This window comes from Chiroxiphia lanceolata, chromosome 1 (genome assembly GCF_009829145.1).
Source record: "Chiroxiphia lanceolata isolate bChiLan1 chromosome 1, bChiLan1.pri, whole genome shotgun sequence".
In the NCBI taxonomy this organism is placed as follows: Eukaryota; Metazoa; Chordata; class Aves; order Passeriformes; family Pipridae; genus Chiroxiphia; species Chiroxiphia lanceolata.
Window position 1 is genome coordinate 78,440,283 of NC_045637.1, and position 26,594 is coordinate 78,466,876.

The 26,594-nt window shown below is 35.7% G+C and overlaps 1 protein-coding gene across 1 annotated transcript in view; it reads right to left on the bottom strand.

Moving 5' to 3' along the window:
* The window catches only part of CDH18 (cadherin 18), a 484,233-nt gene that overhangs the window by 20,356 nt on the left and 437,283 nt on the right, over positions 1 to 26,594 (bottom strand). Inside the window, 2 exon segments of the mRNA XM_032700859.1 lie at positions 4,725 to 4,846; positions 17,793 to 17,929. Coding sequence (XP_032556750.1) covers positions 4,725 to 4,846; positions 17,793 to 17,929 — 259 coding nt within the window.

Genomic DNA, 26,594 nt, shown 5'->3' on the forward strand with positions numbered 1-26,594 from the left:
TGACAACTCAATAGGATATAATGCTTATTCTACTTACTATATACCAAAGTACATTTCATTGACTATACATACCTGAGACAATTAACAATATTTAGGATGATTGCCAAGAATATTTTAAGAATTTGTCATATACTTTTTTGCTGAAGTGGAGCAGAGTAAGATCAATCTTAAACAATCCAAATACCTATAATTGTGCAGTTTATCAAAATCATGGCAATACTGGCTAAAAGTTTGGCAAAAGCTAATTGTTCACTACTGAGTTTTGCAAAGGTGGTAAAACTGTTAGTGAAACTACCATGCAAAACCAGATATATAAGATTTTCCTAGCTAGATATATTTAGTTCATAATTTGGAAATGGTATGAGGTGAGACGAGGCAAGGCAAGACAGAAAAAAGGGAGATGGAAGAATATGTTCAAAAGAATCAATTTCTGCTATTATTCAAATAGTAAAAATACTGTTAAATGCCATTCAAGCGGTAAAAACTTCAGATAAGACAATAAAAATATTAATTTATGAAATATTATTTAAAAATCCTCAATGCTGTAATCAGAGAAATATAAGTCAATTCATCATGCACGTTCAGCTTTATTTGACAGCCTAGTAGATAAATTTTTGTCCTGTTGCTCTCTCCAATGAAAACACTCAGTGACATTTTACAGAATCTTGCATCAAGGTCATGCCATTTTGCAAAAGAAATATCTTTGATCAAGGCCTCAGTGCCACAAGATTAGTATAAAAAATTTGGGTTTAAGACTAACTTTATAACTCAAATATACTCTCTACATTCCCTGATTTCACACATGGAAATTCACATGTCCACAGAATTCACCCATACATGTAAAAAATGTAGCACCAGATGTTATACAAATCATGCTTTTCCATGTAGAAAACAAACATTGTATGTTTAATAGGACAGGTCAGAATATTTTTAGAGACCTGTTTTTAAAAAGAAAGTTCACACTCTTTCGAACGCTCATTGTAAGGCAGATTTATGGTCGACGAGAGAAATAAGGCATTAACTCAGAGATGAGAAACAGAAGTATGGGTCCTCTTGACACCGAAATCTACTGTTAACCCTTTTCTGTTTAATTTGCCAACTACTTAATATCCTATTAGCAGACATTAACAGGCACCTTACCAAGCTGATTACAATAAAAATGTAGACACATAGCCTCAGCTGCAGTAAAGTTCAGTTGACAGTACTCATAGAATGAAACTGAAAGGTTATGCTTTATCTTTAAAGGCAAGACTTGGCAAGAAAAAGGAATTCCAAGAACTGAGGAGATCTAATTGCAGAGGGTGGAGACCAGGTGCTAAATTCTACTCAGATCCTTTTTTAGAACTGCATCAATAAAGAAGTAAATATGCACATGACAAACACACAGTAGAGGCATTCCTTGTCATCTAACATTGATTTCCTTTGTGGAAGATTGTAAAATGTCATTTTCCCATATTGGCTGAATTTCACAATCGTTCACAAAATGAGTATATGTCTAGAAGTCAGTATTCTCCAAGTCTTAATACCATTTAAGATAAAATCACAGCTGCTTTATCCACTTTAATATATAATATCTACCAGACCTCACCTGGAATCCATTGTAGATACTTTGGTCTTTCTTCTCAACAATACAATTACTAAGGGACTAAAGCTGTCAGATGTCATGGAAATGATCATCTTCTCATAAGCATTTTCTTTTTGTCATGCCTTAGGAGTGGTCATTTAAGCTTAAGCATAAAGCTCTTAAGAAATTTTTGGTTTGGATTTTGTTGGTTTGTTTGTGATTTGGTTGGATTTTTTAAATAAAAAAATAGAGCAATAGAGGGAAAGAAGTAACAGAGGCTCTGCAACTAGATGATACTTTGATTCTCTTCATAGAAGCCTCCTCTGATAACAAATAAAGACAGAAAGTCCTCCAATGACAATCTACTGGTTAGCTTATCTTGCACATAATAATTTCAAAACAGATGTACTGAGGAAACAAATAAGGACTCTTACAGGACAGTGTAAGACAGACTGGAGCCCAGCCTTGAAAGACCTAGTCAAACAGATATCCCCAGCAGTACAGAATATGTTCTTTAGGGATAAATCTTATGAAGCATTCTCATAAGATGATGAAAAACTCAAGAGTAATTCTGCCTTTTCAGTGATTCAAAACCACCCAGCTCGGAACGCATTTTAGTGTACGGTACACTTGCCTTATTCTGCAATCCTTATTTGTCCCTTCCTAATATTTGTTGAACACTGTCTTTTTTCTTTTCCTTAGACTAAATGGTAACATCTTCTGAGTAAGATCTGTGCACTTTTGTGTTTTGTTTTAGTTTTTGTATAGTGCAATAGTGTCACAATTTTTCTGAAACCTTTTTGTACAATGCAAATAAAAAATAGTGCATGTCATGTATGTCCTCTTAGTTTAAGCATACAACACCAAGCTGGTCCAGCCTTTGACATTAAAGGACTACTTGTAGAGTCCCTCATGATAGCATTAATCTCGGCTGTTAAATTGCAATGTTACAGAAATATGGGGTCATTCTCACTTGCAACAGTAGCTCAGAGAGAAATACGACGCTGACCCAAATAGGGAGCAAGTGCAATTGTACCATTTAAATATTACCTTTTTTTTTTTTTTAATCTTTTACAAGTTCTAATTCTTCTTTATTTGGCTTTATTTGAGGTTTTCAGAAACTATTTTTACTTTCATAAGGATTTAATAAGAGATATTCAATTAACAGACAGACCAACTTAGATTTTCCAGGGCTTTGAATGAGGTGTCTCAATAAGAGCACTGAAGAAAGATATGCAGATAGTTATTAGATAGGAAAAGGTCCTTGTACACATAATTGCTTAAAAGAAATGGAGTCTCTTCTGTAAATTGTCTGTTCCATGAGAAGAGAAAGTCACAGAAATTTCCTGTTTATGTTTGACCATTTGTTGATCAATGTAACAATAAATGTCTTATAGGATAAAATTTATTTATACAATAGGTATGATCATCAGCCCATCAAATCTATTTATGATACTGAATTGTTCAAGAATGAAGAAAGAAAGAGCTGACACTAAAGACTTTCCAATACTCAGTAGTCAGACAAAGACAGGTAAAATTAATTATACTTGACATAAAGTCTTAATTTCATATACATGATGATGATCTCTGAGCTGACTATTACTTTTAATGATATTGGTGTTATGGCAGGCAGTTTTTTGCATTCAGTGCTTACTAGTGGTTAAAAAGCAAAGCCACTGTTAGAAATTGCTATGAAAGTACTATAGAGCAAAGCAGAGATCATCATATACTATGAAGCATAAGCTATTATAAGAATTATAACCACTGCATACCTGCATCTTGAATCTTGATTCCCCCTGAGGGTGAATAGAGAGGAATTGGAGAAAGTTCAAGGGAAGAAAATATGAATGATCAAAAGTCTAGAAGGGCTTTATCATGACTTGTCCCAGTTAAGTAGGACTCTTCAGTTTGGACAAGGGATGGCTAAGGGGCAATGCACTAGAGACTTACGCATGGCACAGCGATAATAAATAGAGATCAACTGCACTTTCTCGCTCTCCCTCTCCCTCAACACAAGAACTGGTAAATATCAATGGAATACAGCATGGGAAGATTAAAAAAAAAAAAAAAAAAAGGTTGTAGGTCTTATTGAAGCATGAAGTTAAATTGTAAAACTAAAAGGTAGTAGATATCAAAAGGTTATGCTGGTTGTGGGAAAAGCTAACCAGATTCATATGCCATGGTTATTAAAGGATTATTAAAAACACAGACACCACATTTGGGTCAGGAAATGATCCACAAGTGACCTGAGACCAGGGAAGTACTTGGGTAAGTATCATACACGCTTGCTACGTTCTTATAATGCTCTTTAGGCGTCAGCTTTTGGACATTATTAGAGTGAAGACAACTTTGATCAGGCAATAGTCAGATGAAGTACAACATTTTTATAACCTATGCTTTAAAATTTAAGAAATATGCCACTATGCATTTATGTACACTGCTTTTAGGGATTTGAGGAAAAAAATGTTATTACTAGTAATATATTCTTCAGGAAAGATATGAGCTCATAATTGAAACATACAACCTGTGCAATAATGCAAAACTAGCATAGTGTGGTGTGTAAAACTCAGTCTATGCGGAAAAGCAAAGACACTTGGTAAAATTGTCAAACCCTGGATACCAGTGAAGTACACTGATCACAGGAGCAGTGACTAGAATGTGATTCAGCTATTTACTCTCATTCTAACCCTCCCAATGCTCATAGTTGTGAAAAACTCATTGAACATCTCTTCGAAAATGACCCTGCATAGACAAGGGCAAGAAACATACAAAAAAATGAGGATGTCAGCCATGTTCACCAACCATTTCAGTGAGCTTTATTTGAAACCTTGCTACTATGTGGCATTTAGATGAGAGATGTTAAATCTGCTTCATTCACTTTGTTCAGGATAGTCAGGCTTGTCAAATTCTATCACTTATCTGGCAAGATTAAAGTTTTACTTGCCTTTATGAAAGAGAGTTTGGGTATTTTTTTTTTACAGCAACAAGACAAATTTCCTCCCTTCACCCTAATACAATTAAAAAGTTGAATCAAATGTGAAATGCTAAAATGAAGTCAAATAGAATTATGACATGTATTCCCCAAACCAAACTTCTGACATGTTACATTAACAAAGTAATTGTTCTTTATGACTGGGACAAAGATAACTGAGAGAGTTACCTGACCAGGCTTTGCATTTTCACAGACGACTACATCATAATCTCTGGCAAGCTCTGGAGGATTGTCATTGACATCCAGTATTCTAACACCAACTGGAACGTGGCTCACCAGTCCAGGATTGTCTGCAAAACACACAAGGGGGTATTAAGCCCTTTGAAGTACTCAATATTCCTTCACATCCTCAATTTAAAGGTGGTTTATTACAGAAATTTTGGTAGCAACATATTAAAAGGTGTTTGCTGTGCTTCACTAACTGTTTTGAAAAAAGTAAGTAAAAGAGCGGGAAGCATGGTATGAGTCCTAAGTCACTTAAGTCAAATGTAAGTTATTATCAATTGCTTTGCAATGAATGTGAAAGTGTCATCACAGTATTGAATTAAATCTAATACAAAAAATATTAAAGCACTTTTTCTTTTTCACAGTTCCTTAAAGAGTTGATAAAATAAAATACAAACATAATAAAAAAACAAATGCGTAAGCCTCTCCCAAACTTGAGTTCTAATTTTCACAAGTTATTATGCTAATTCTCAAAATAGTTTTTGCAGGAAGAAAACAATGTCTAAGTACCAGTGTCTTAGTCTGTAATCTGTACTTTCATGAGAGCTCACCTTCAGAAAGATTTCACCCTAGCACAATAAATAGAATCCTTTCAATGAGAAAACACTTTACATGACAAAATGCAAAAAAGCCCAACAATTCTTTTCAATCCATAATACCCTTGGTCTTACTTCTAAGTAACAAGGTAATTTTATTTTACTGAAAGAATTATGTGTTTAAACTTTTTATAATTAACTAATATACACCTTCTGAAGTCCATATATCAGTCAATTAGATGACAAACTTCATCTTCCATTAACCAGTTAAATGAGACTATCAGTAGAAGACAGTCAATCTTTCAAATGCAATAAAATGGGGTATTACAAACTGACATATTAAAAGTTCACGTCCCTGTGAGTGTTCATGAAAAGCAAAGGCAAAAAAAAAGAGAAGCATTAGTAGTCTAAACCTCATTCTCCTTTGTTATTTTGATTGTAATTAATCCAAACCATGTTTCTGTCAAAGAGGGTCATTTGTAAAATGCTTTATTTTTGTCAAACCTTTAATGATCTCTGCTCAGAATTCTGGAAAGCATTGATTAGACATATACTTGGCTTCAAAGTGATCAGTGATGTAGGCTGACAATGAAAGAATATTTGAGAATGTTGAAGTTTCTTTTGTCAAATGGAGAGATCTATTTCTATCTTCCCTGTTTTCACATGGGATAGTGACCAAAGCATCTAGGGCTTAGAAGTTCTCTTCAGATTTTTCACATTCGCTTTTTAACTAATAGGTCTACATTCACCTTATGATTTTTCTTCACTTTTGGAACTTAGTCAATTATCCCTGTAAAATGGGAATTGAAAGGAGATCAAAAAAGTCAACAGAAGACTTGACAGATAACAGAGGAACCTCTATTCCCAATTAACATTAACGTTAGAAGTCAGAAGAATACACTCAGAAGACATTTATAGACTTGTAAATTCTATTTTCTTGCTGAAATTTTCCTTAAATATTCTTATTTTCAGCTTTACCCTGAACCTATGAATGTCTTTGTAAGAGGTAAACTAAGGGACTAAAATGGGCTACCTCAATTGTGTTCATGTAAGATGGAGGGTTTCTATTGTTATACAGAAAACACCTTTAGTGGAAAACTTTGAGGAATGTTAAAATGCTGGGGATATGTGAAGTGAAGGTGAGAAGGAATGACTCTTTGCTGTCCACTAAGTGTCTGAGAGAAGGGAACCATTTATCTACTCTTGCTTTTATTACTGAAGGAATCAATCTTCTCTCCAGGAGACTCTTTGCAGTATGATTATTAACACAAAAGATGTTTGTTTCTTTCCTGAAGATAGGTCAAGAAACTGTGCAGAATAGCATAAGCAGTAGAGATTTAATATTTCTTACTGCTCTCTTAAATATAGCTTACAACAGATTTAGGTAACTTCTTTTATCAACATCATCAGACAATGCAATTACAAAAATCCTGTGATTACAACTACAGAACATGGTGTCTAGGGCTAAAAGAAACTTTGGTTTTGATGATTTGTTGAGGAGGTTGTCACACATAATTTGTGTGGTATGTGAATTAGAAAGTCATATAAATGAAAGGAAGGACACAACGCACATAAAGAAAGAGCACACAAAAGCATAGAAAGGAGATAAAAGGTGGAGATCACAGTAAAGGGTTAAAGATGAACAAATCCATTTTGGAGGGTATTCAAAACTATAGTGAAGAATTTGAGGATTTTAATACTAAAGAAAACTCAAAGGAGTTTTAGCCAGAAGCCAAGAAAGGTTGTGATTATCAGGTAATCATAGGATCACTGAAAAAATCTTAGTTGAAAGGGACTTCTGGAAGTCTGAGTTTCCAGCTCAAAGCAGTGCCATCTTCAGAAGTATAAGGACATATAATACATCTAAGATGAAGAGAGCAAAAAATCCGGAAGAGGACAGGGCAGAGGGTACCAGAGATAGAGGACTGCTCTTTAGGTCTGGCATGTTTGAATAGTTACTGTGGAAGGAAAAATCAAGCTTTTTAGTCCAGTGTGCGGCAAAAGGGTTAATATTTTTTTTCAGTATAGGGTAGCAGACCTCTTTGTTCCACCTTAAAGGTGTCCTCTTGTATGCCAGTCACTACTACCCAGACCAGTCTTACTCTAGTTGGTTAGATTTGCAGTATTTTCACAGAGATATTTTATGGAGATTCAGAAAGTTAACCTTTATTTCTTCTGCAGCTGCTTTTCAGTACAAAGAATTTATGAATACCTCACCAGTCTGGAAGAGTTCTTAATTCACAAAGTATTATTAGTATCTCTCTGGAAAGAGTTACCTCATGGGATCACTCACATTTGCAGGCAAATTTCCATACTGACAGCCTACTCACTACAAAATGCTAATAGGGACAGTATTAACACCACTTACAAAAACAGTCTGGAAGATTGTGCATATAACATAGATTTGCATGCAAGATGACAGAACAGTTTATAATCGGGGAAGAGAATGAGAACGAATTGAAGCACATACAAGCTTTTTTCTTTTTTAATTTTTCTTTTAAGGTTTGCTTTAGAGAATCAATATAACCTAAATTTTCAGGTATACAACTCACCTGTGATCTTCAAACTGCTCTAATAACTGGCCCTTTTAATAGTACATTTTTGTTAATTAGACAAATTTCTTGCAGCAGTTTGGCAGATTTCCAGTTTTAAGATAATCAGTGCTGACATAGATTTCAGGCCTGCACATTATAAAACATTCTGTGTCCTATTAGCATTATGCCTCTAGAGTAGATTTTTCAAAGTGAATGCTCCCTGTTTTAAGGAGTAACTGAAGCAGAAACATTGCTCTGATTCACCTATGCTAGATACTTGCTTTCTTATGCTTGAGACTTTTCCCAGAATACTAAATATCTGTAAAGTGAATCAATTTCATTATCAGATCCTCCACTGGTAAGTCCACTCTAAATTTACAGAAGACCCTATCAACAGTCAGTCTGAAGCCTTGAATCTTCTCTTTCATTAGTTTCTGTGGGGCTGACTTTAAAATCCATATTTAAGAAGAAAGCTTTTAATATAGCTACTGCTGTCTGATACTTCCTTTTCATTAACAAAATTCCCATGGGCTTTATGAAAATAAATTCTACCTGAATGACTCTCAGAATAGAAGTCCTGAGATGAACAGTCTTGTGGTTTTGTTTATTTGCTTTTTGTCTGTTTCATTTTCTTGGGTTTTTTTGTTATTGTGGTTTTTTGGTTTGGTTTGGTTTTTTTCCTAGACTGGTAGAGTTAAACAGTTATGAACTGTTTAACTATAGTATATAAATCCCATTTTGACATCTTTCCAAAACCTTACGAGACAAACCAATACACAGGAAATTACCAACTAACTATCTATACCCTTACTTTTTAAAGAAAAGTATAAAGGGCTCATCACATTTCTCTAATAAAGATTAGTTTTAACAGATGAGAATAATAACACAGATCTAGGAAGGATAAAAAACTACTAAAGCAGAGCTAAAGTGATGAAATAATGTCTATATATAAGTGACTGTAGCAATATTCAGAAAATACTGGGTTTAATTCAGAATGCTGTATATGTGATAAACTAAATTTTCTGGAAAGTTGAAAATTATGCATAATTAGTAATAAGTGTAATTTTCTAGTCTGCTTTTTTCAGCTAGTGACTACTTCTAAATATTGTTGCCTGTAGTTGGCTAGAAAATGTTTTTATTTTTTTTCTTGTAGCAAAATTTAACTTTTCACTGATGAACACACACCTGAAGGTACTGCTCACTTCTCTTAAGTCATGCTTGTAGTGATAGAAGCGGCAGCTACAGGAGCAGTAGTAATTATAGCACTGCAGCAGACTGAAAATATTTAGAGCTCTCAAGCTGGAAAACCCTCTGCCTTAATGCAAGCAAAATTCTGCATCTCACAGACAATGTTAATCAGTGTACCACAAAATATACTGGTTCTGTGGCCAAAAATGTCTGTTTTGAGACTCTGTTACTGATTTACAAAGCCTCAAACAGGGAAATAAATGCCATGTGATCCCAAAATCTATCCCCTCTTTGGGACCAACCTTGGTAACCAAAAAAACCATAGCCTACATCGTCTTCAGATGACAGTATAGGAATATCTTCATCATAGCTTTCCCCAAAGAAACAGAGAAGAAAATCCAGCACGCCTAGAAGCCAATGACCAAACCAATATAAACAGAGAATAAGCACCAAAATTGGAATTAGAAGCATCACTTCTTGAACTAGCTGCTTTTCAACAACTATTGGATTTTTTTAATAGTTTTGTGTAGGCTTTCCTTATCACATTGATTAGCACATTTTAAAGAGTGGCAGGTACTGCTATCCATGCAGTTTTTAAACACTTCCAGGGACAGTGATTCCACTGCTTTCCTGGGCAGCCTGTTCCAATGCTGGACCACCCTATCAGTGAAGAAACTTTTCCTAATATCCAGATTAAACAACTTAAAACTATATCCTTTTGTCCTATTGCTTGTTACCTTGGAGAAGAGATCAACCCTCATCTTGCTGTGACCTCTTTTCAGGTAGTTGTAGAGAGCAGTGACATCTCTCTCCCCTGAGCCTCCTTTTCTTCAGACTAAATTGTTGGACTCAGTGATCTTAGAAGTCTTTTACAAACAATGATTCTATGAATTCATATTGTTGTGAATGATATCCAATTTGTCATTACTCCATGACAAATACAGCCTTAAAACTCAGATCTTTTAGTTTTTAAAATCTACTTTAATCTTTTAATTGATTTCATATTTAGGGAAATATTTTGTGGTAGATTCTGTTTCTTGGAAAAATAAGGTAAATATTACCAATACCAAAACTTTCTGAAACTGAGCTAGCAGGTAGAATGCAAGTGAGGTAAAAGACAAAGGATGAATGTGATTTTTTTCCTGGTGAAGGCAGGGTTTATGATAACAACATTATTCTGCTTCTGTAATGTACCTAATAGAGTTAAACAAATGTAGCAAAACAATACATTCGACATGTATGCAACAATATTTCCCTGTAATGATGTTAAAAAATTGAGTGAATTTCACTACTTAAGTCTATTCTCTACTGTTAAAAAAAAGCTTTTAGTTAAAAAAATTGACATCAAAAATCACAAGGACATTTTTTATTTATTGTAAGAAAAAGATTCACTTCAAAGAAAACTGAGACACAAATCTAGGAACAAACTCAGTGGTATTAAATAATCATCCAATTCTCCACAAAACAGAGAGTGTTAGCAGATTATAACATTGTAATTAGATTACTTTCGTAAAGATACTGAAAAGGGAAAATTTTCTAAAAATTAATTATTTGACACAAGGTATTAGAGTTACTCTTGATTATGTGGAAAAAATTAAAATTAGAAAATAAATTTTCAAAAATTCTTGTTGTTTTCTAATTTTTTCAGTGTTATAGACCAGGAAACTATTACTTCATAGACTTATTTCCTTCAGGCAATGCATATGTTGTTTTCACAAGTTTCAAAATAAACAGAAATTAATTGTGCACTTTTGTCTTTTGATTTTACTTCTTGTAATATAATCAGTGTGCCTCTTAAGCATTAACAGGGATACTATTTATACTTTACATTTCCACTCTACCTTCAGTTCTCCTTCTTCATATGAGAGGTCTCAATATACCAGGAGTAATATATTTTAATATCCTACCAAAATCTCAGTAATGTCTCTTCAGCTACAATGCAACCATAAAATGTGAAAAAGAACTGTCAACTTCTTCTCATGACTTGCTGTTCATCAATGGCAATATGAGTTGGCAATATTCCTGTGTTCCTAAAGAAAAGATATAACTGCACCTCACTATGATTATATACTTCATCTGTTTATTTAATGCAATTATAGGACTTTCACTATTCTATTCATTCAACATGTCAAGGGTTTTATATTTCACTGCTGAAAATTAGTATTTGTCTTTATGCATCCTATTTTCATCTGAATTGTGTAACTATATCTTTCTGTTATTGTTTTTACCAACACTGATTAAAAAACTGCTTATGTTATAATTAGAAAATGCACTTTAATGCTTTTTACTCTAATTCTTGCAAACTAACTGTTCCAAACTCTTATTCTTGTGAGCTATCCTGCCTTTTCACATATTTTATTTCTGAACAGGTTTCGTTGGCACTCTATGAAAATATATCTGAAAGTTATTTTTTGAATGTTTTTTGTAATGACTGTATTTTTCTGGTATTTTTCAGTACCACATCATAAGGTATTGCATATTTTGTCAATGAAACACTTCTCTAACTCAACACATTTCTATCTTTTTCCCTGAAGCTAGTATGAAGAACATGCATGGCATAGTAAATAGACAAGACGTATAAACAAAGACAAACATATTTGTCTTGTTGGTTTTTTTTCCGAATCTGTTTTTGTCTAACACTTTGAAGATTTCTGGTGGTTTCAATTGCATAGATGTCTCTTCATTTTTATTTCCAATCTATTAGTATGTATGAAAGCTTTGTATGTACAGTATCCTTTCATGTGGTCATTTGTCCACTCTTGATAGGATTTTTTTAAGTCTGGAGGATGTGACAGAACCTGGCAGGAACACTGTTACAGGAACACTGTTATTTCAGTTCTCCTGTTCTCTACAGCCTCTCCACAGCTTACAAATTAGAAACTCTTTATTGACCCTTCAAAGACAAGTTTGTGTGTTCATTGTATTTAGTTTGGTCTTTTAGGTAAATAGAGGGAAACTATCTGCTTTTCCATTCATAGCATTCTGGAGACACTCAGGAATACCATAACTCCATCACAAAACTATTGATGATCTAGTAAACCCAGAAATCCATTTCACATACCGGTATGCTTAGCAGTTACATAAGAAATGTGTGAAAAATTCCCAAGAGAATCATAGAATCATAGAATCAGTTGGATTGGAAGGGACCTCCGAGATCATCAAGTCCAACCCTTGATCCATTACAGCCATTGTTGCTAGACCATGGCACTAAGTGCCACATCCAGTCTTATCTTAAAACCTCACCACTTCCCTGGGCAGCCCATTCCAATGCCTGAGTAAAATCTTTGAAATAACACTTATCTTGCTCTCAAAAATTGTGTTTCTCATTACAAGAACAGTTATTACCCATCTAAATGTCCAGTACTTTATGAATTCCAGCTGTTTTTTGATGTTAGCATCGTCGGAAAGCCATATCTAGAAGCTGGTTTGTTCTGTGTCTACAGATACAGTATAAATTTCAGTACAACACTGAACACAGTCAGTTCTGTTGTTAGTAGTATCTAAAAGGACTTTATGATAAAGTATTCCTTGCAACATTTCTAAACAGAAGTTTCCAGTGAAAGCTATAATCCTCACTTTGATTCTCAGGTCAAGACATTCTCTGATTCCTTCAATCACCTGTGTTTATTTCTCCCTGTGGCTTTTATTCCTTCTTCTTGAGCTTCAACAATACTATCATTTGTCTTATTTTCAGCACTTCTTTGAAAAACTTTGAAGTACATGTTTATTTTTCTAATTGAAATTGGCTTTGGAACTGGCTAAAGTCCATCCATTTGCATTCACTGCCCCTTTCTCTTGCAATTGCTGTGATTTAGGGTTTTGCTGCTATTGTTGCTTTTGCTTTTGTTATCAGTACTAATATATGCTTGAAAGAAGCCTTAATGGAATCACCTACAATTATTTTTAAAATCACCTGTTTTCTTTGAGAATACATCACAATTTGTTGTCTTTTCCACATTCAAAACAGAGTTCCCAATATCAGAAAATCATAGAATCGTTGGATTTGGAAGGCACCTCCATAGATCAGCAAGTTCAAGTCCTCTGCTCAAAGCTGGATCAACTAGTGTACATTGCTCTGAGCTATGTCCAGTTGGGTTCTGAATATCTCCAAGAGCGTAGAATCCACAACCTCTCTAGGTGACCTGTCCCAAATTCTGACCAATTCCACAGTAAAACCGTTTTCCTTATTCATTTAAATGGAATTTTCTGTGTTTCAATTTATTGCCTCCTGTCATTTCACTGGATACTACTCAGATAAGTCTTTCCTCATATTGATTTAATAGTTATTTAAACACACTTATAAGATCCTTCTAAGCCTTCTTATCTCCAGGATGAACAGTCCCAGCTTTTTCAGCCTCTCCTCTTATGAGAGATAGTTCAGTCTTTGATGATTTCATGCCACTTCACTGGATATAGCGTAGCATATCCATGTCTGTTTTGTACTGGGGAGCCCAGATCTCGACCCAGCATTCCACACATGGCCTCATCAGTGCTGTACAGAGGGGAAAGATCACCTCTCTCAACCTGCTGACAACACACTTTCTCACACAGTGCAGAATGCCATTGGCCTTTTCTGTCGCAAGGGCATATTGCTGGCTCATGTTCAGCCTTCATTCACCAGGACCTCCACGCCCTTCTTACAAAAGCTGCTCTACAGAGAGTTGGCACTGCATGCGGACTGGTGCACAGGATTATTCCTCTCCAGATGCTGGACTTTGCATTTCCTGTTATTAAACTTCACGAGATTTCCTGTTCACCCATTTCTCCAGCCTGTTGAGATCATTCTGGTTGGCACCACAACAGACTGGTGAATCAGGCATTACTCCAGTTTTGTGTTGATGTCTCAGAGCTTTTTGGATTTTTTAACTTTTGTAGATTTTAGAAGTAGTTGTATAGTAAATGTAGATTTTAATGTAGCTGTATATATCCCTTATGCTCTAGCATAATGTTTACACATACCCAATCCTATTATCCCATTTCATATCAATCCCTCTAAATTCTATGAGTGTGTTTAGTCTTCTTTTCAAGGTAGAATTGTAGAAAAGCCTGGATCAGAAGATATCACAAAGACACAGCTACCTTCAAGCCCAGAACTTTGGAGGAGCTCCAATGACTATGTGCGTTGCGAAGAAGATGAGGAAGAAGGGGTCCCAAAGACCCCAAACACAGTTCCCAAAGGGGCATGTCAGGGGGCAGAACTGGGCAGAACTGCAGGGTGGATAAATCTGGGATTGAATGGACCTTATTACAGAATCATAGAACCACTGTCTGGGTGGGTGTGCATCATGTGTATTCCCCCGGCCTGTAGGCTGATTAAAGAACCTACTCTCTTTGTCTTATACACTAAATTGGCCTGGAGGTTTTTTTTTCTCTTAAGGCAACAGTGTCATATGCAAACTGGCTGACAGTGCACTCTGTTCCACCAACGAGGTCGTTAATGAAGAGATTAAACAGTATTGTATCCTGTATCAGACACTGGGAGTAATTCCTAGTGACTGGCCTTCAGCTGCTGGTCACAGCCCTTTGAACCTGCCATTTCAGACAATTTTCGATCCATGTCGCCTTTCATTTATCTAGCCTACACTTCTATGATTCTTACAAGAATCTTTTCCATCTTCCTTAATTCTTAGCATCTAGGGAGGATTTTGGAATTTGAATTACTTTCTATCATGAGTGACATCATCACAAAGAATTCTAATTGACAAATCCTACACCAATCCCTAAAATAGCTCAGCCTTAACTTCTTCCACTTCCAAAGGGACAACCATTTACTATGACTGTATTTCTTTCCTCTAAACAAGTCTTTCATCTGTTTCATTTTCCTATTTTCATTACTCTTGTCAAAGATTTGTTCAAAAACCTTTACTAGAGCCAAGGAAATTCTATCTCCTCCCTCTTTCAAATAGACTTATATAATTTTTTCCAAAGAATTCTAAAAAGACAACGAAAAGCCAGTGAATAATTCTATGTGAAACTGTATTTTAAAATACTACTACTACTACTCCTTCCCCCTGCCCCAGACATAATCTGTAGATCTCACAATAAAAAATACAGTATTCCTTAATCATCTTATTCTCTAATACCATAAGGAGATTACAGAAAGTACCAGTACTGAAACAATCAAAGCAAGAGCTTCTGGACACCAAAATCCCACTCTTCCTCACTGTATACTGCTGTTTAAGAACAATGCATGTCAAAGAAAAAAAGGATTGTCCATCCATTCTTATAGTAAGGAACTCTGGTGTGCTTTAAGAAGTAGCAGCATAAACAGAAAAAAATCACTGATTATTGTATCAGCATTACTCCCACAGATGAAAGCGGTAGAACTTCCACTGATTTCAGAGGACACTTGACCAATGCAGAGTGTATATCACATACTGAGACGAAAAGTGAAAATAAATGTCTTATGGAAGGTTCAGAAAGAATAGCATGACGATATCATACATTTGAGGGTAGAAATATGATGCTGATTCTAAATTTCAGCTATGCAAAGTAAGCCTAGCTACAACTAGCTGCTAAAAGGATGATAGGTAGAAACTGAATTCTATCAGTGAAATGTAGCACAAATCAAGAGAAAATACTTCAAGAAACTAACTACAACCAATGCTTTATTTCTGCAGAGGACCTCTTGTTGAAGCAGTACAATCTTTCTGGGCCTTGCAGGTTCTGCTGTGTTCCTGGCTAAGCAGATGGTGTCAGAAGCTACCAACGCCTTCTACCATGACAGATAAACTTGAAGACTCCCACTGCCACAGCTAAATAACACTTTGGTCATAGCCTTTGGACTATTTTTCAGCTTTAGGCTTAGTTCTGCAATACCTTGTGCATGGACTTTAAAGCAAATGCCATAAAAGATTGTAAATATGGGATAGACAGCACTTAAGAGCTTCGGCATTGATGCGCCATACAAAACATATGCTTCTTGCTCCACCATGGATTCAATTACTAATTTCACAATGGATTTGGAAGAGTTCAACAGTGTTGTAATTTTCAAATTACTGCAAATAAGAAAGTGGTTGAAGAAGTAGACACAAGAAAAGGCTGCCAGTTATGTCAGTCTGTCTGTCATCCATCTCTTCTTCACTATTATCTCTTCCTTTTTTCATTGCTGAATTGTTTTCCCAACTGACACCATAGATTTACTTATTTTCCAGCTCCAACTTTATCAATAACAAGGCAATGCAAGGGAGAAAAAAACAGATCTATATTTTCCTGTAACAAGTTGCACCTGGAACAGAGAATTCTAAGTTTCTTTAAAAAAGACATATCATCCTTATTATTTATTCCATTCTATATTAGTTATAAACATAATCCTCATTTCTCCATACTATTCTCTCAGCATGATGCATATAACACCAGTCTTTTGATTATGTGAAATAAATAATGTGTAGGAAGCTCCGTTTAGGTTTTATGCTATTGAGATTTATTTCTGCAAAATAATTACATTTTGATGGCTTCCAGAAAAGGACTCATGACTACTCCTTTTTTTCAGTATCCCACTGTAGTTTTCAAATCTTATTTCAAATTAGCGCTTACTGTTCATCTGCTTATAATTAGGCTTAAATTATATTTTATTTCATGCTGCACTGAAATAGCATATTATATATATGAAGACACTGATAAGCACGTAGAAGTGTCAGTGATTATCTTTTCAAAGAGCTAACCATAAAACTCTAGATTTTATTGTTTACTATAGAAAAGTACTTAGCTCAAAATGTCAATTTAGTTGTGAAAGTAGGTACAATAATAAGAAACAATTTGTTGTCCTTATAAAATTTGTTCATGCTGTTTATTCTGTGCATATGCTAGTGACCTAGTGGTGGAACAGATTACATTTTAACCCAGAAATGCACAGGTGAAAGAAGACCAGGCTCAAAATATCAGTGGCACCTCTAAAAAGTAAACCCTGTATTTTGTTATATGGAAATGATGGAATACATACGCATACAAAGGAAAGAAAAAGGAAAAATGATATTATGAATAGTGCTTAGCAGGGTTGAATCTATTGATCCAGGTTAGGATTTTTTCCTTTATTTTCTTTATTGAGTCTTTTAACTTTAAAACTTTGACTGTGTGAAAATAAAGACTCTGTAATGAAAAGGTTAACTGAAATGTTCTTTAAACTGTCCTTGCCTCATGTAAAAATATTTATCTGGGACTACTCAGCCAGACATCTTTTGATTATTGGGGCTTATCTGAGACAATGGAAATTCATCAAAATTAGGGGACTTTCAATTGAACAGGTAAGTATTTATAGTATCTTTACCTGGTAATTTACCTAGTAAAAGGCCAGAGGTATACCCTGATAAATTAACACAGACATATTAACATCCAGTTTGCTAAAACAGTTCAGTAGTAGATACAAGAAAGAATGATGTATTTCTCAGACAGTACTATAAAGTGTTAACTTCTAAGATATATGAACTATGAAACACAAACCAGAGAAGCTGTTGATTTTAGGACACAAAATGCTTGAAACTGTTCCTAGGTAAACTGGCTGCCTTCTGTTACATACAGAAAAACATGGTAAATTTACACAGGGGGAATCTCATAGGTGTGTGGCATTTTGTTTTCTTGTTCTGTGGATTTAGGGTATTCACACACACACAGAAAACTCTCCTTTATCCAGACTGGCTAAAAACCCAATGGCGTTAAAAAGAATAACATCTCAAGATGGTGTTTCTTAAAATCTGAAAATGATTATTTTCCTTTCTAAGTTTTATGTTTAATACTATGTGCCAAATATTATTTACCTATCTCAGAAGCAGCCACTGTGATGTTGTACCAAGGTGTCTCCTCTCTGTCAAAGATCTTGGCAGTCTTAATGGTCCCAGTACTAGCATCAATGGTGAAATACCTATCTTCTTCTGTGTTATGATCAATGAAATATCTATGAAGAAATATAACAATAAATATACTTATTGTAGTATATATAACCCAAAGTAACAGAAAGCTACATAAGATATAACTTTCAAGCTTTAAAATCAAAGACATTTTTAAAAACACGCTAAGAAAAAATCTATATTATGGAGAAACCCAATGTAGCACCATATTCCACTTTTTCATAATGTTTCATTTCTTTTGATACACAACAAGGCTTCCACTGTGAGTCACAAGGATATAAATTGCTAACAGGTGGTATTTTACACAGCAGTATACAATCCTGTCAAAGGTAAGAGACACATGTATTTTGACTAAAAATCGTGAAATGGAAAAGCAGAAAAGAAAGCAGAGAGATATTAAGATATTATTTTTCTGTTTATTTGCTTGTCACTGCAAGCCACTGTGCTCAGCCCTGGTACCTGTTTTGAAGTACGTCTCTCTGACATGAAGTTGATGACATGATGACACAAGCCATTTTGAGCATAACCATTACAGAGATTAATGTCAGAAATGGCTGGTTCCCAGAGCTGCAATTGACACTACCCTAGAAGCAGAACTAAGCATCCCTGCTTTACAGCCTTGGATTCTGAGCACTTTGCCTGGCAGAGAAAGTAAAAACCTTGACGTGGATAATGGAAGCAGAGAGAAAGAACACAAAAGAAGAGGTTGACATTTTTCCAAAAATGAAAAATTAAGGAAATAGATTATTTTATATACCACAATTACTTTACCTTATAATTTGTCAGCTTTTATCCTGTGAAGTTTTTAACATATGGAAGGTATAAAAAGGTCAAAATGATTTATTTTCCCCATCCAATTGCACTTATTTTTAAATCAACAGAAGTGTAATTGTCAGTTTATAAAAAGAGGGTGCACGTAAAAGCTGACAAGCTCAAAAATATTAAAAATAACTTCAGTTTTATTCTCTCACAATGTACTTATTTATATTATTTGTGGAAAGGAAATGTAAACAAACATTTAATTGAATGCTACACTAACGTGAGAGATGACCTGAAACAGCAAAAGAAAGCAAACACTTAAAGAAGAAAGCAGCAGTTTGAGTCACCTTAACTTGTCAAAAGATCAGACACTCACTGGAAAAGTCAGCTAGGACTTGATGACTTAGGTTAGATCTTCCTTACTGGAGAGATCTGAACCCACTTCTCCCATCTGGAAGCAGTGTTTTACATCTGCTTTAAAATGTCCTATTTTGCCTGTTGGTACTCCAGACTGACTTGTCATGCTTCCAGTATTTTTAGCAATTAAAGAACCGTAGTTGAGTCACTAGAAATCAAAGCAGCCAAAGTTAGGCTCCTTGCCTGTTCTCCATCTTGCCTTTTGACATTATGACGAGTGAACCCCCTCCCATGCGACTTTAGGAGTTGTTTAAGAGACAACAGACCTCAGTTCCTACCCTATTTCTCTGGAATAAGGATTTAACTTGTTGTCTCCCATCTGAGCTAAGTCAGAACCTATTGTGCAGTTCATTAATTACCAACTCCTGAGAATACCTCATTCCAAAATACACCAGAATTACTCAATAAAGACACTTTGAACATGCAAGATGACAGCTGAAGTTGCTTTAAACAAGTGACAGACTCAAACTGTCTCTTTATAAAAGTGGACTGGCAAAATCTTGATTATGTAGGAGATGGGGCAATTTTTAAGAGTTTAAGTCAGGAATTTATTTTTTTTCAGAGGACATTATTTAATCAGAGTATCCCTAATTGGATGAGAGAAAACCAAAGCAAGTGATATTGCCAGAAAAAGAACAAAAAAATGTTGAATTTATAATTGCTGGATCACAGTGGCCATTGCAGACACACTTCTTCAACTTGGTGTGCTTCTCTGCACTCAGTAAACTCAAGAGAGGAATTAAAAGCAAACTCTTGATGAACATTCATCGTTCACTGATGATGACTCGCTGGATGGTGCAGATATCCAAACAAATTGATGTTGCTTTGAGGAATATTGGAATCCTCTGAGGACACATCACAAAAGAAAAAAAAAAACAACCCAAAGATCAAAAAAAAAAAATTCAAAAAAGAACCACAGCTATCCTCTTGGCTTTATTTAATGTGACACTTTTCATCCAGGCTATCATCGCCTCCTTATTTAGGAATCCAGATTTGTTTTTCAATTTCAGAACAACTAATTTTTCCAGTATTTCTGCAGGTCTCAGTCTTCCATGAAGCACAGATTTGCAGGTTCTCCAAGTGTTTATTTGTCACAGAAATGTTTTGAAAGACTGCCATTCTCACTGAAGAAATTCTATCTACCATGTACACAGATAGCATTACCTTTTACTATTTACAAAAATTCTGGAGACAGTGGTATCAACCTCTAAAAATCCATAATGCTGCCATATTTGTCACAGAGTTGGGTTGATATTTGAAATTTGTGTGAAAGATACATGCTTCAAGTGCAGAAATGCCCCCATGCCTTACATGTTATGCTTGGCAGTGTAGGAAAACCGAGCTACGACAAATAGTTGGAACGTTTTGATTGTACTACTATTAGTAGTATAATAGTAATGCAGAAATTATGAACATTTGGTTGTGTTGGGCAAGATTTATACACAGATACACAAACATCTTTTAAAAGATGAACTAGAAAACTAATAGAGAAAATGTAGAAAGCATAATTGTCCCTCAGTTTCCTTGGAGACCTTTTACTGGTAAAGCTTACAACCAGTTATTCAATGATAAAACTTAATTACTTCTCTCCTACTATAGTTTGTTTTTCCTAGAAGTTTGTTTTTCTAGAAGTCTCCTGATAATGAAGAGAATTATTTCCTAAAAAAAATAAATAAATATGCTCTCCTGACCAGTTCTTATGGAATATGTACTGCAAATCTAAAACAAGCTACAAGAGTCTTGTCCCTGCAAACATTAATTACTCTGGACACTGTTTGTTCATTACCAACATCAGGCACAGTGACTATTCTGTGAGTCACTATTGTGCTGACCACAGAATGATAAAAATAGGGTTATGTATTATTTGTAGACAGTAGCTTAAAAATAAACAGAATTTCAAATTGGGCTTCAAAGAGAAAAAACTAAACCAATAAGAATACCCAGCTGCTTTTTTGTGTGTGTGACTTATAACAAAATTTACATCTGCCTCTGAGTACAGAAATAAAAATGAAAAAAATCTGTCCCAAATATGAAGCTTGTGTACAAAACTGAAGTTTGTTTTTCTGATGAATTGTGATTACCTAATAATTAATTTTCATAAACATATAGTAAAAGACAGTCTTATTTTTTTTCAAATATGAACACCTTTTTCTAAAACAGTTACTTAAGTGTTCCAAAGAAGCTCAAATCTCTCTTTTTAAAGATCTCCAATTGCATGAAGAATTTTAATTGTATTTTCTGTGCTATTAATGGAAATAAAGTGGTCCTGAGGTAACTTATTGTACTAGTACTTTTATTTCCAAAGATACCAGAATAGTGAAAAATGTTTCTAATTTCTCCACAATAGCACTTCCCCTTCATGTGCTGACTTTTGCATACAGTTACAGACATGTTGAAATATTCACAGCTTGACAAATTTCTCTTGATCAATTAATAAATGAGTGGTACTTTCTTATGCTTTCCCATTATTATAACATTCAGTTCTCTCTCCACTGCTCCAGATTCTTCCTTAAAATTGCATTGTGTATCATTTAAAGCAGCTATTTGCACTTCTGTGGTTCCCAGTCTTCATGAACATCTCAGTAAAACAAGTTACAGAAAATATTCCCACACAGCAGAAAAACTCGGAATGCTAGTTCTGCTCCCAAGTGCTTTAAAAATATTTTGTACAAGAAACACTTTTGGTAGAGTCTCTCATTTTTGTCATGTTAGAGGACATTTAGAACAAGTTTAATTGTATTTACAAAGTGCTGAAAATTTAGGCCTTTATAAATACTAGCAACTGATTTATCTATATGTTGAGAATAGATACCAGATATATCCATAAATATTGCACGTTGTGGAGCTAATGATGCTTTACTTAGGCTTCTGAATTTACTTCATCTGGTTAAAAAAATTACTTTCATGTAGATAATAGTGGCAACAGAAATAGTCATTCTCTTCCCCTCCTATCTTTCCCTCCACATCTACTGAGCTGCTTTCCAGTGCTTTTTCTAGACCACAAAAAGATATAGTGTAAGTTTTTAATTTCAAAGAGTTATTTCAAATGTGATTTTTCACCCTAATACAGTCGACTGTTTCTGCTTATTTAGAACACATTAATTCAAAAATTAATTTACAATATCCATTTGAAATATTTGTTTATAGACATTTACTCATGACAGTGCTGTGAGCATACATTTAACCACTAACCATTAAATCAGAACATCTGAGTTGCATGGCACATGTTAATAAAGAGACTTAATAACAAGACATGCCTAGATAAACAGCGCTCCATAAACTGCTTACGTTCAAACCAGCAACAGAAAACAATCTGAAAGAAAATACATTTAAAAGGATTATGAATACAGAAAACCTATTAGTCACACTTTGAACATAATCTGAAGGAAATTAAATACTAAAACCGAATCCTGCTAGCACTGGGAAAGGCAACACATGCCACCTGTCAGTGAACAGAAGGGCATTCCCAGCTTCCATCCATGTCCTTATTTCTTCTTCTGACCAAGGAAAGCCTCTGGCTTCTCTGACATCATTCCTCACTTCCAGTCCTTTAGTGAAGCAGTGGTTCAGTGGTGACAGATATTCCCCACATTTTTACTGAAAACTAAAAGCATTTGCGACAATTACAAAATAAAGAGTAATATATATGCAAGATGGCCTTTGGGCAGAAGGTCACTCTAGAACATATAAATCTGCTTTCAGTATTAAAGTAGTTAGACTCTAATAATACAAAGATTGCTTAAAAATGGAGAAAATTTTAAAAGGTGCTAAAGTAGTTTGGGAATATTAATGATTTCCAAACCTTTTAAGAGGACTTCCAAGCTAAAACCCATAAGTATTTTCAGAATCTCTCTCCCTAAATTATTCAGTCTTAATATTAACATCAGTTTATCACTGGATACAGAACTGGCATAGCCTGTTACTATTCCAGTATGTCTCCCTCCAGTTACTGCGTTTTAAGGAAGAACCTTGAGTTTAAATTTTTGTAATAGTTTTTGAGCTTTTAACTTGTCTCCTTTTCTGTCTTTAATCAAATCTTTACCTTTTCATTATGTTATTTTTCATTGATTACCCTATTTATCAACTGCAAACCCAAACTCTTTTACATATTTCTACCCTGGCTACAAACCTGATATTGTTCACAAACTTCCAAAGGCACATTTCAGTCAGATTTAGATTCACAGTATTTCTTTGGGTTTTTGTTTTGAGACATAAGCAAAGAAACAGTTCTCTAATATCAAGTGATATCAAGTGGCTACGAAGAAGCACTTAAAAAAATCCTATAGGAACAAGACAGAACGCTTGTCCAACCGATTACACCTTCTAAAGACTTATCAATTAGAAATCAAATGCCATTATAAGGAAACCTGATCAGTTAAAGATTAAGCAAAAAACTTTCTCAGAAAGAGATGGTCAGACTCAAAGTACAGAAATTTTTATTTCCCTTTCTAATATATTTTAGAAAAAAAGAAGTAAGCAATAACTGCATAGGGTGAGAAGAGGAGGTATAACAGGACAAAGAGCAAGAGAATTCATCAGCTGCAACATCTGTGTTTGACCAGCTGGAGAACAAGAAGAGATGGCCCATGCTGGGACATAACTCAAGTGTGTGCCTTTTATCTTCTCTCTGCCTCCTGACAGCAGCACTCACAAGCCTGGGAACCAGTGGCATACCCTTGAAGCCAAATGAGGTGGTGGAGAGACATTCTGCTTCCACGACTGTCTTGCACTACACTGCCTCCCTTCAGGGCCAATCTATTTCCCCATAGTTCAAACAAACTTTGCCAGGAGAGAGAAGCAATTATGAAGTGTGAGTCAGAAGTCACATACCAATACAGCCAGGTATCTAATTTCCTTGCTACACTGTCTGGTAGATTGGGATGTTCCAGAGGTCCTCAGCAGAAGACTGCTACTGAGAACTACAGCCTTCAACTGTGCTTTCCACTTGTGAAAAGAAAATACATTTGGAGATAGCTTGGAGAAGGTAATCCCTCTGTTTACCATTCCTTTGCTTTCTTTTCAGACAGGCTTAGCATAACTTTGAGAAAGATACTGTTCCTCTCAGAGCATTTGAAGGAAGTTGATTTGATATGCTGTTCCCACTGTGTTATCTCTGGTGCTGGCTGCCAGCTGACATCCATCAGTTGATCAGCAATACCTTGTTGTCTCCCACGGAGGACTCCTGGCTCACCTCTCATACTGAAATCTCAGTTCAGCAGAAGTGGCAGCTTTCCATCTTCTTGTCCTGGAGATGTGAGTTGGCAGATCCCAGAAGACACAGGGGAGTTGCAAGCAGGGAACCACTGCCTCCTAGAAACTCCTCTGAAAGGCAGCCTGCTGGTTTGCATTTTAGGCAGAAGTTGGCTTCCTGCTCCAGTTCTTATTCCCATCCCCTATGCACTGCTATCACACTGCTCACCTTGGACATGGGAAATTGGGAACACTGTTCATTTGAAGGAAAACACTCTCATCATTTCTAGCTGACAGTTTCTGTCTGCAGGTATTAACCACTGAACATTTTTCTAGCTAATTCTCACAGTAAATACAGGCTAAGAACAGGCCACATCCTCAGAAGCATAATTCAGAATTCAAAGCAAGGTATTTTCCTTACTTTATTAATTTCTTCAGAGGATTATGATTGTCCAAATATGCTTCAACTACCAGCTTAAGAATCATATTCTATTTACATATTATCTTTTTTTTTCCTCTACATATTATCGACTGACTCAAATAAACCCAAGATAGATAGACAGATTCAACTCAATTGGAGTTGAATGACCCTATCAGAAGACCATGCTACAGAGATGTTCACACCTGAAGGCTGACTCTAAAACCATAAAAGATATTAAACACTGGAGGCATTCTGAAGTCAGTGGGTATTATAGAAATATAAAGATGATGTTCTGGCATGAAAAATCAGAGTCACCATAAAAAGATGCTCTGTCAGTGTTTTCTCTCTCATTTCTAAGGGAGGGATAGAGATGGTTCTGGCTGATGTGAGATTTTGACCATCATCCCGAGCTGGATGCTTTCTAGTCAGAAGAGCTGTCAGAACATCTTACAAGTTCCTGGACAAAGAGATGGACATTTTTGTTAGTGGGAGGTCTAGGGCATATAGTTTGACAAGAATGAAAAATAATTTGAGGCCTCAAGGAATAAAACAGCTACAGACCTCTCACCTCAACACTTTAAAGAAAGGTTTTAAAATGTTTCCTCCCTGTGAAGACAGATGAAGAGCTAGAGAATAAATTGAAGATAAATTCCCCTCTCTGTCCAGCCATTCAAAAGGGTGTTCTTTTCCTGTCTGGATTTACTGACAACCTTAGAGAATATTTTGGAGAAACACAGAAAGCAAATGAAGGAAGTGAAATGGAGGCGGAAGACACCGTTTCTCTCTGATAACTTACTGTGCAGGCTTCCCTAAGTACAGCTAACAAAGAATCATGGAATCACATAATCATAGCCTGGGCTGGAAGGGACCTTTAACATCATGTACTTCCAACCCCCCTACATGTGCAGGGACACCTTTTACTACACCAGATTGCTCAGAGCCCATCTGACCCAGCCCTAAATATTTCCAGGGATATGGCATCCACTACTTCTCTGGGCAACGTCGTCCAGTGTCTCAGTACCCTCACAGCAAAGAATTTTTTTCCTAATATCTAACCAAAACCTATTCTTTTTCAGTTTGAAGCCATTTCCCCTTATCCTGTAATACTCTTGTAAATAATCTCTCTCAATTTTTCTTGTAGGCTCCCTTCAGGTACTGGAAAGCTGCAATTAGGTCACCCAAAGCCTTCTCTTTTCCAGGCTGAAGCAACCTAATTCTCTCAGCCTTTCCTTACAACTTTGTAAGTTGTATCTTATCAGCTTTGTATCCCTCCTCTGGACTTGCTCCAACAGGTTGATATCCAGCCCCAGAGTTGGATGCAGCACTCCAGCAGAGTCTTACCAGAGCAGAGTAGAGGGGTAGGATCACCTCCCTCAGACTGCTGATCACACTACTTTGGATGCAGCCCAGGACACAATTGGCTTTCTGGGCTGCAAATGCACATTGCTGGGTCATGTTCAGCTTCTCATTCCCAGCACCCCAAAGTCCCTCTCAGCAGAGCTGCTCTCAACCTCTACATCCCCCATCTTCACCTGTGTATTGACTCTGGGGATTGCCCCGACCCATGCGCAGCACCCTGCACTTGGTCTTATTAACCCTCATTAGATTCCCATGGTCCACTTCTCAAGCTTGTCCAGGTCTCTCTGTATGGCATTCTGTCCTTCAGGTGTCATCTGCAAATTTGCTGAGGATGTACTCTATTCCTTCACCTATGTCACTAATGAAGATATTAAATAACATTGGTCCCAATACAGCTCCCTGAGGGACACCACTTACTGATGTCCATCAGGACTCTGAGCTATTGTCCACTACCCTCTGGACGTGACTGTCCAATCACTTTCTTATCCACCTAACAACTCATTCATCTAATCCTTCTCTTTTCAATTTAGAGAAAACGGTGTTATGGGAGACTGTGTGAAAGGCTT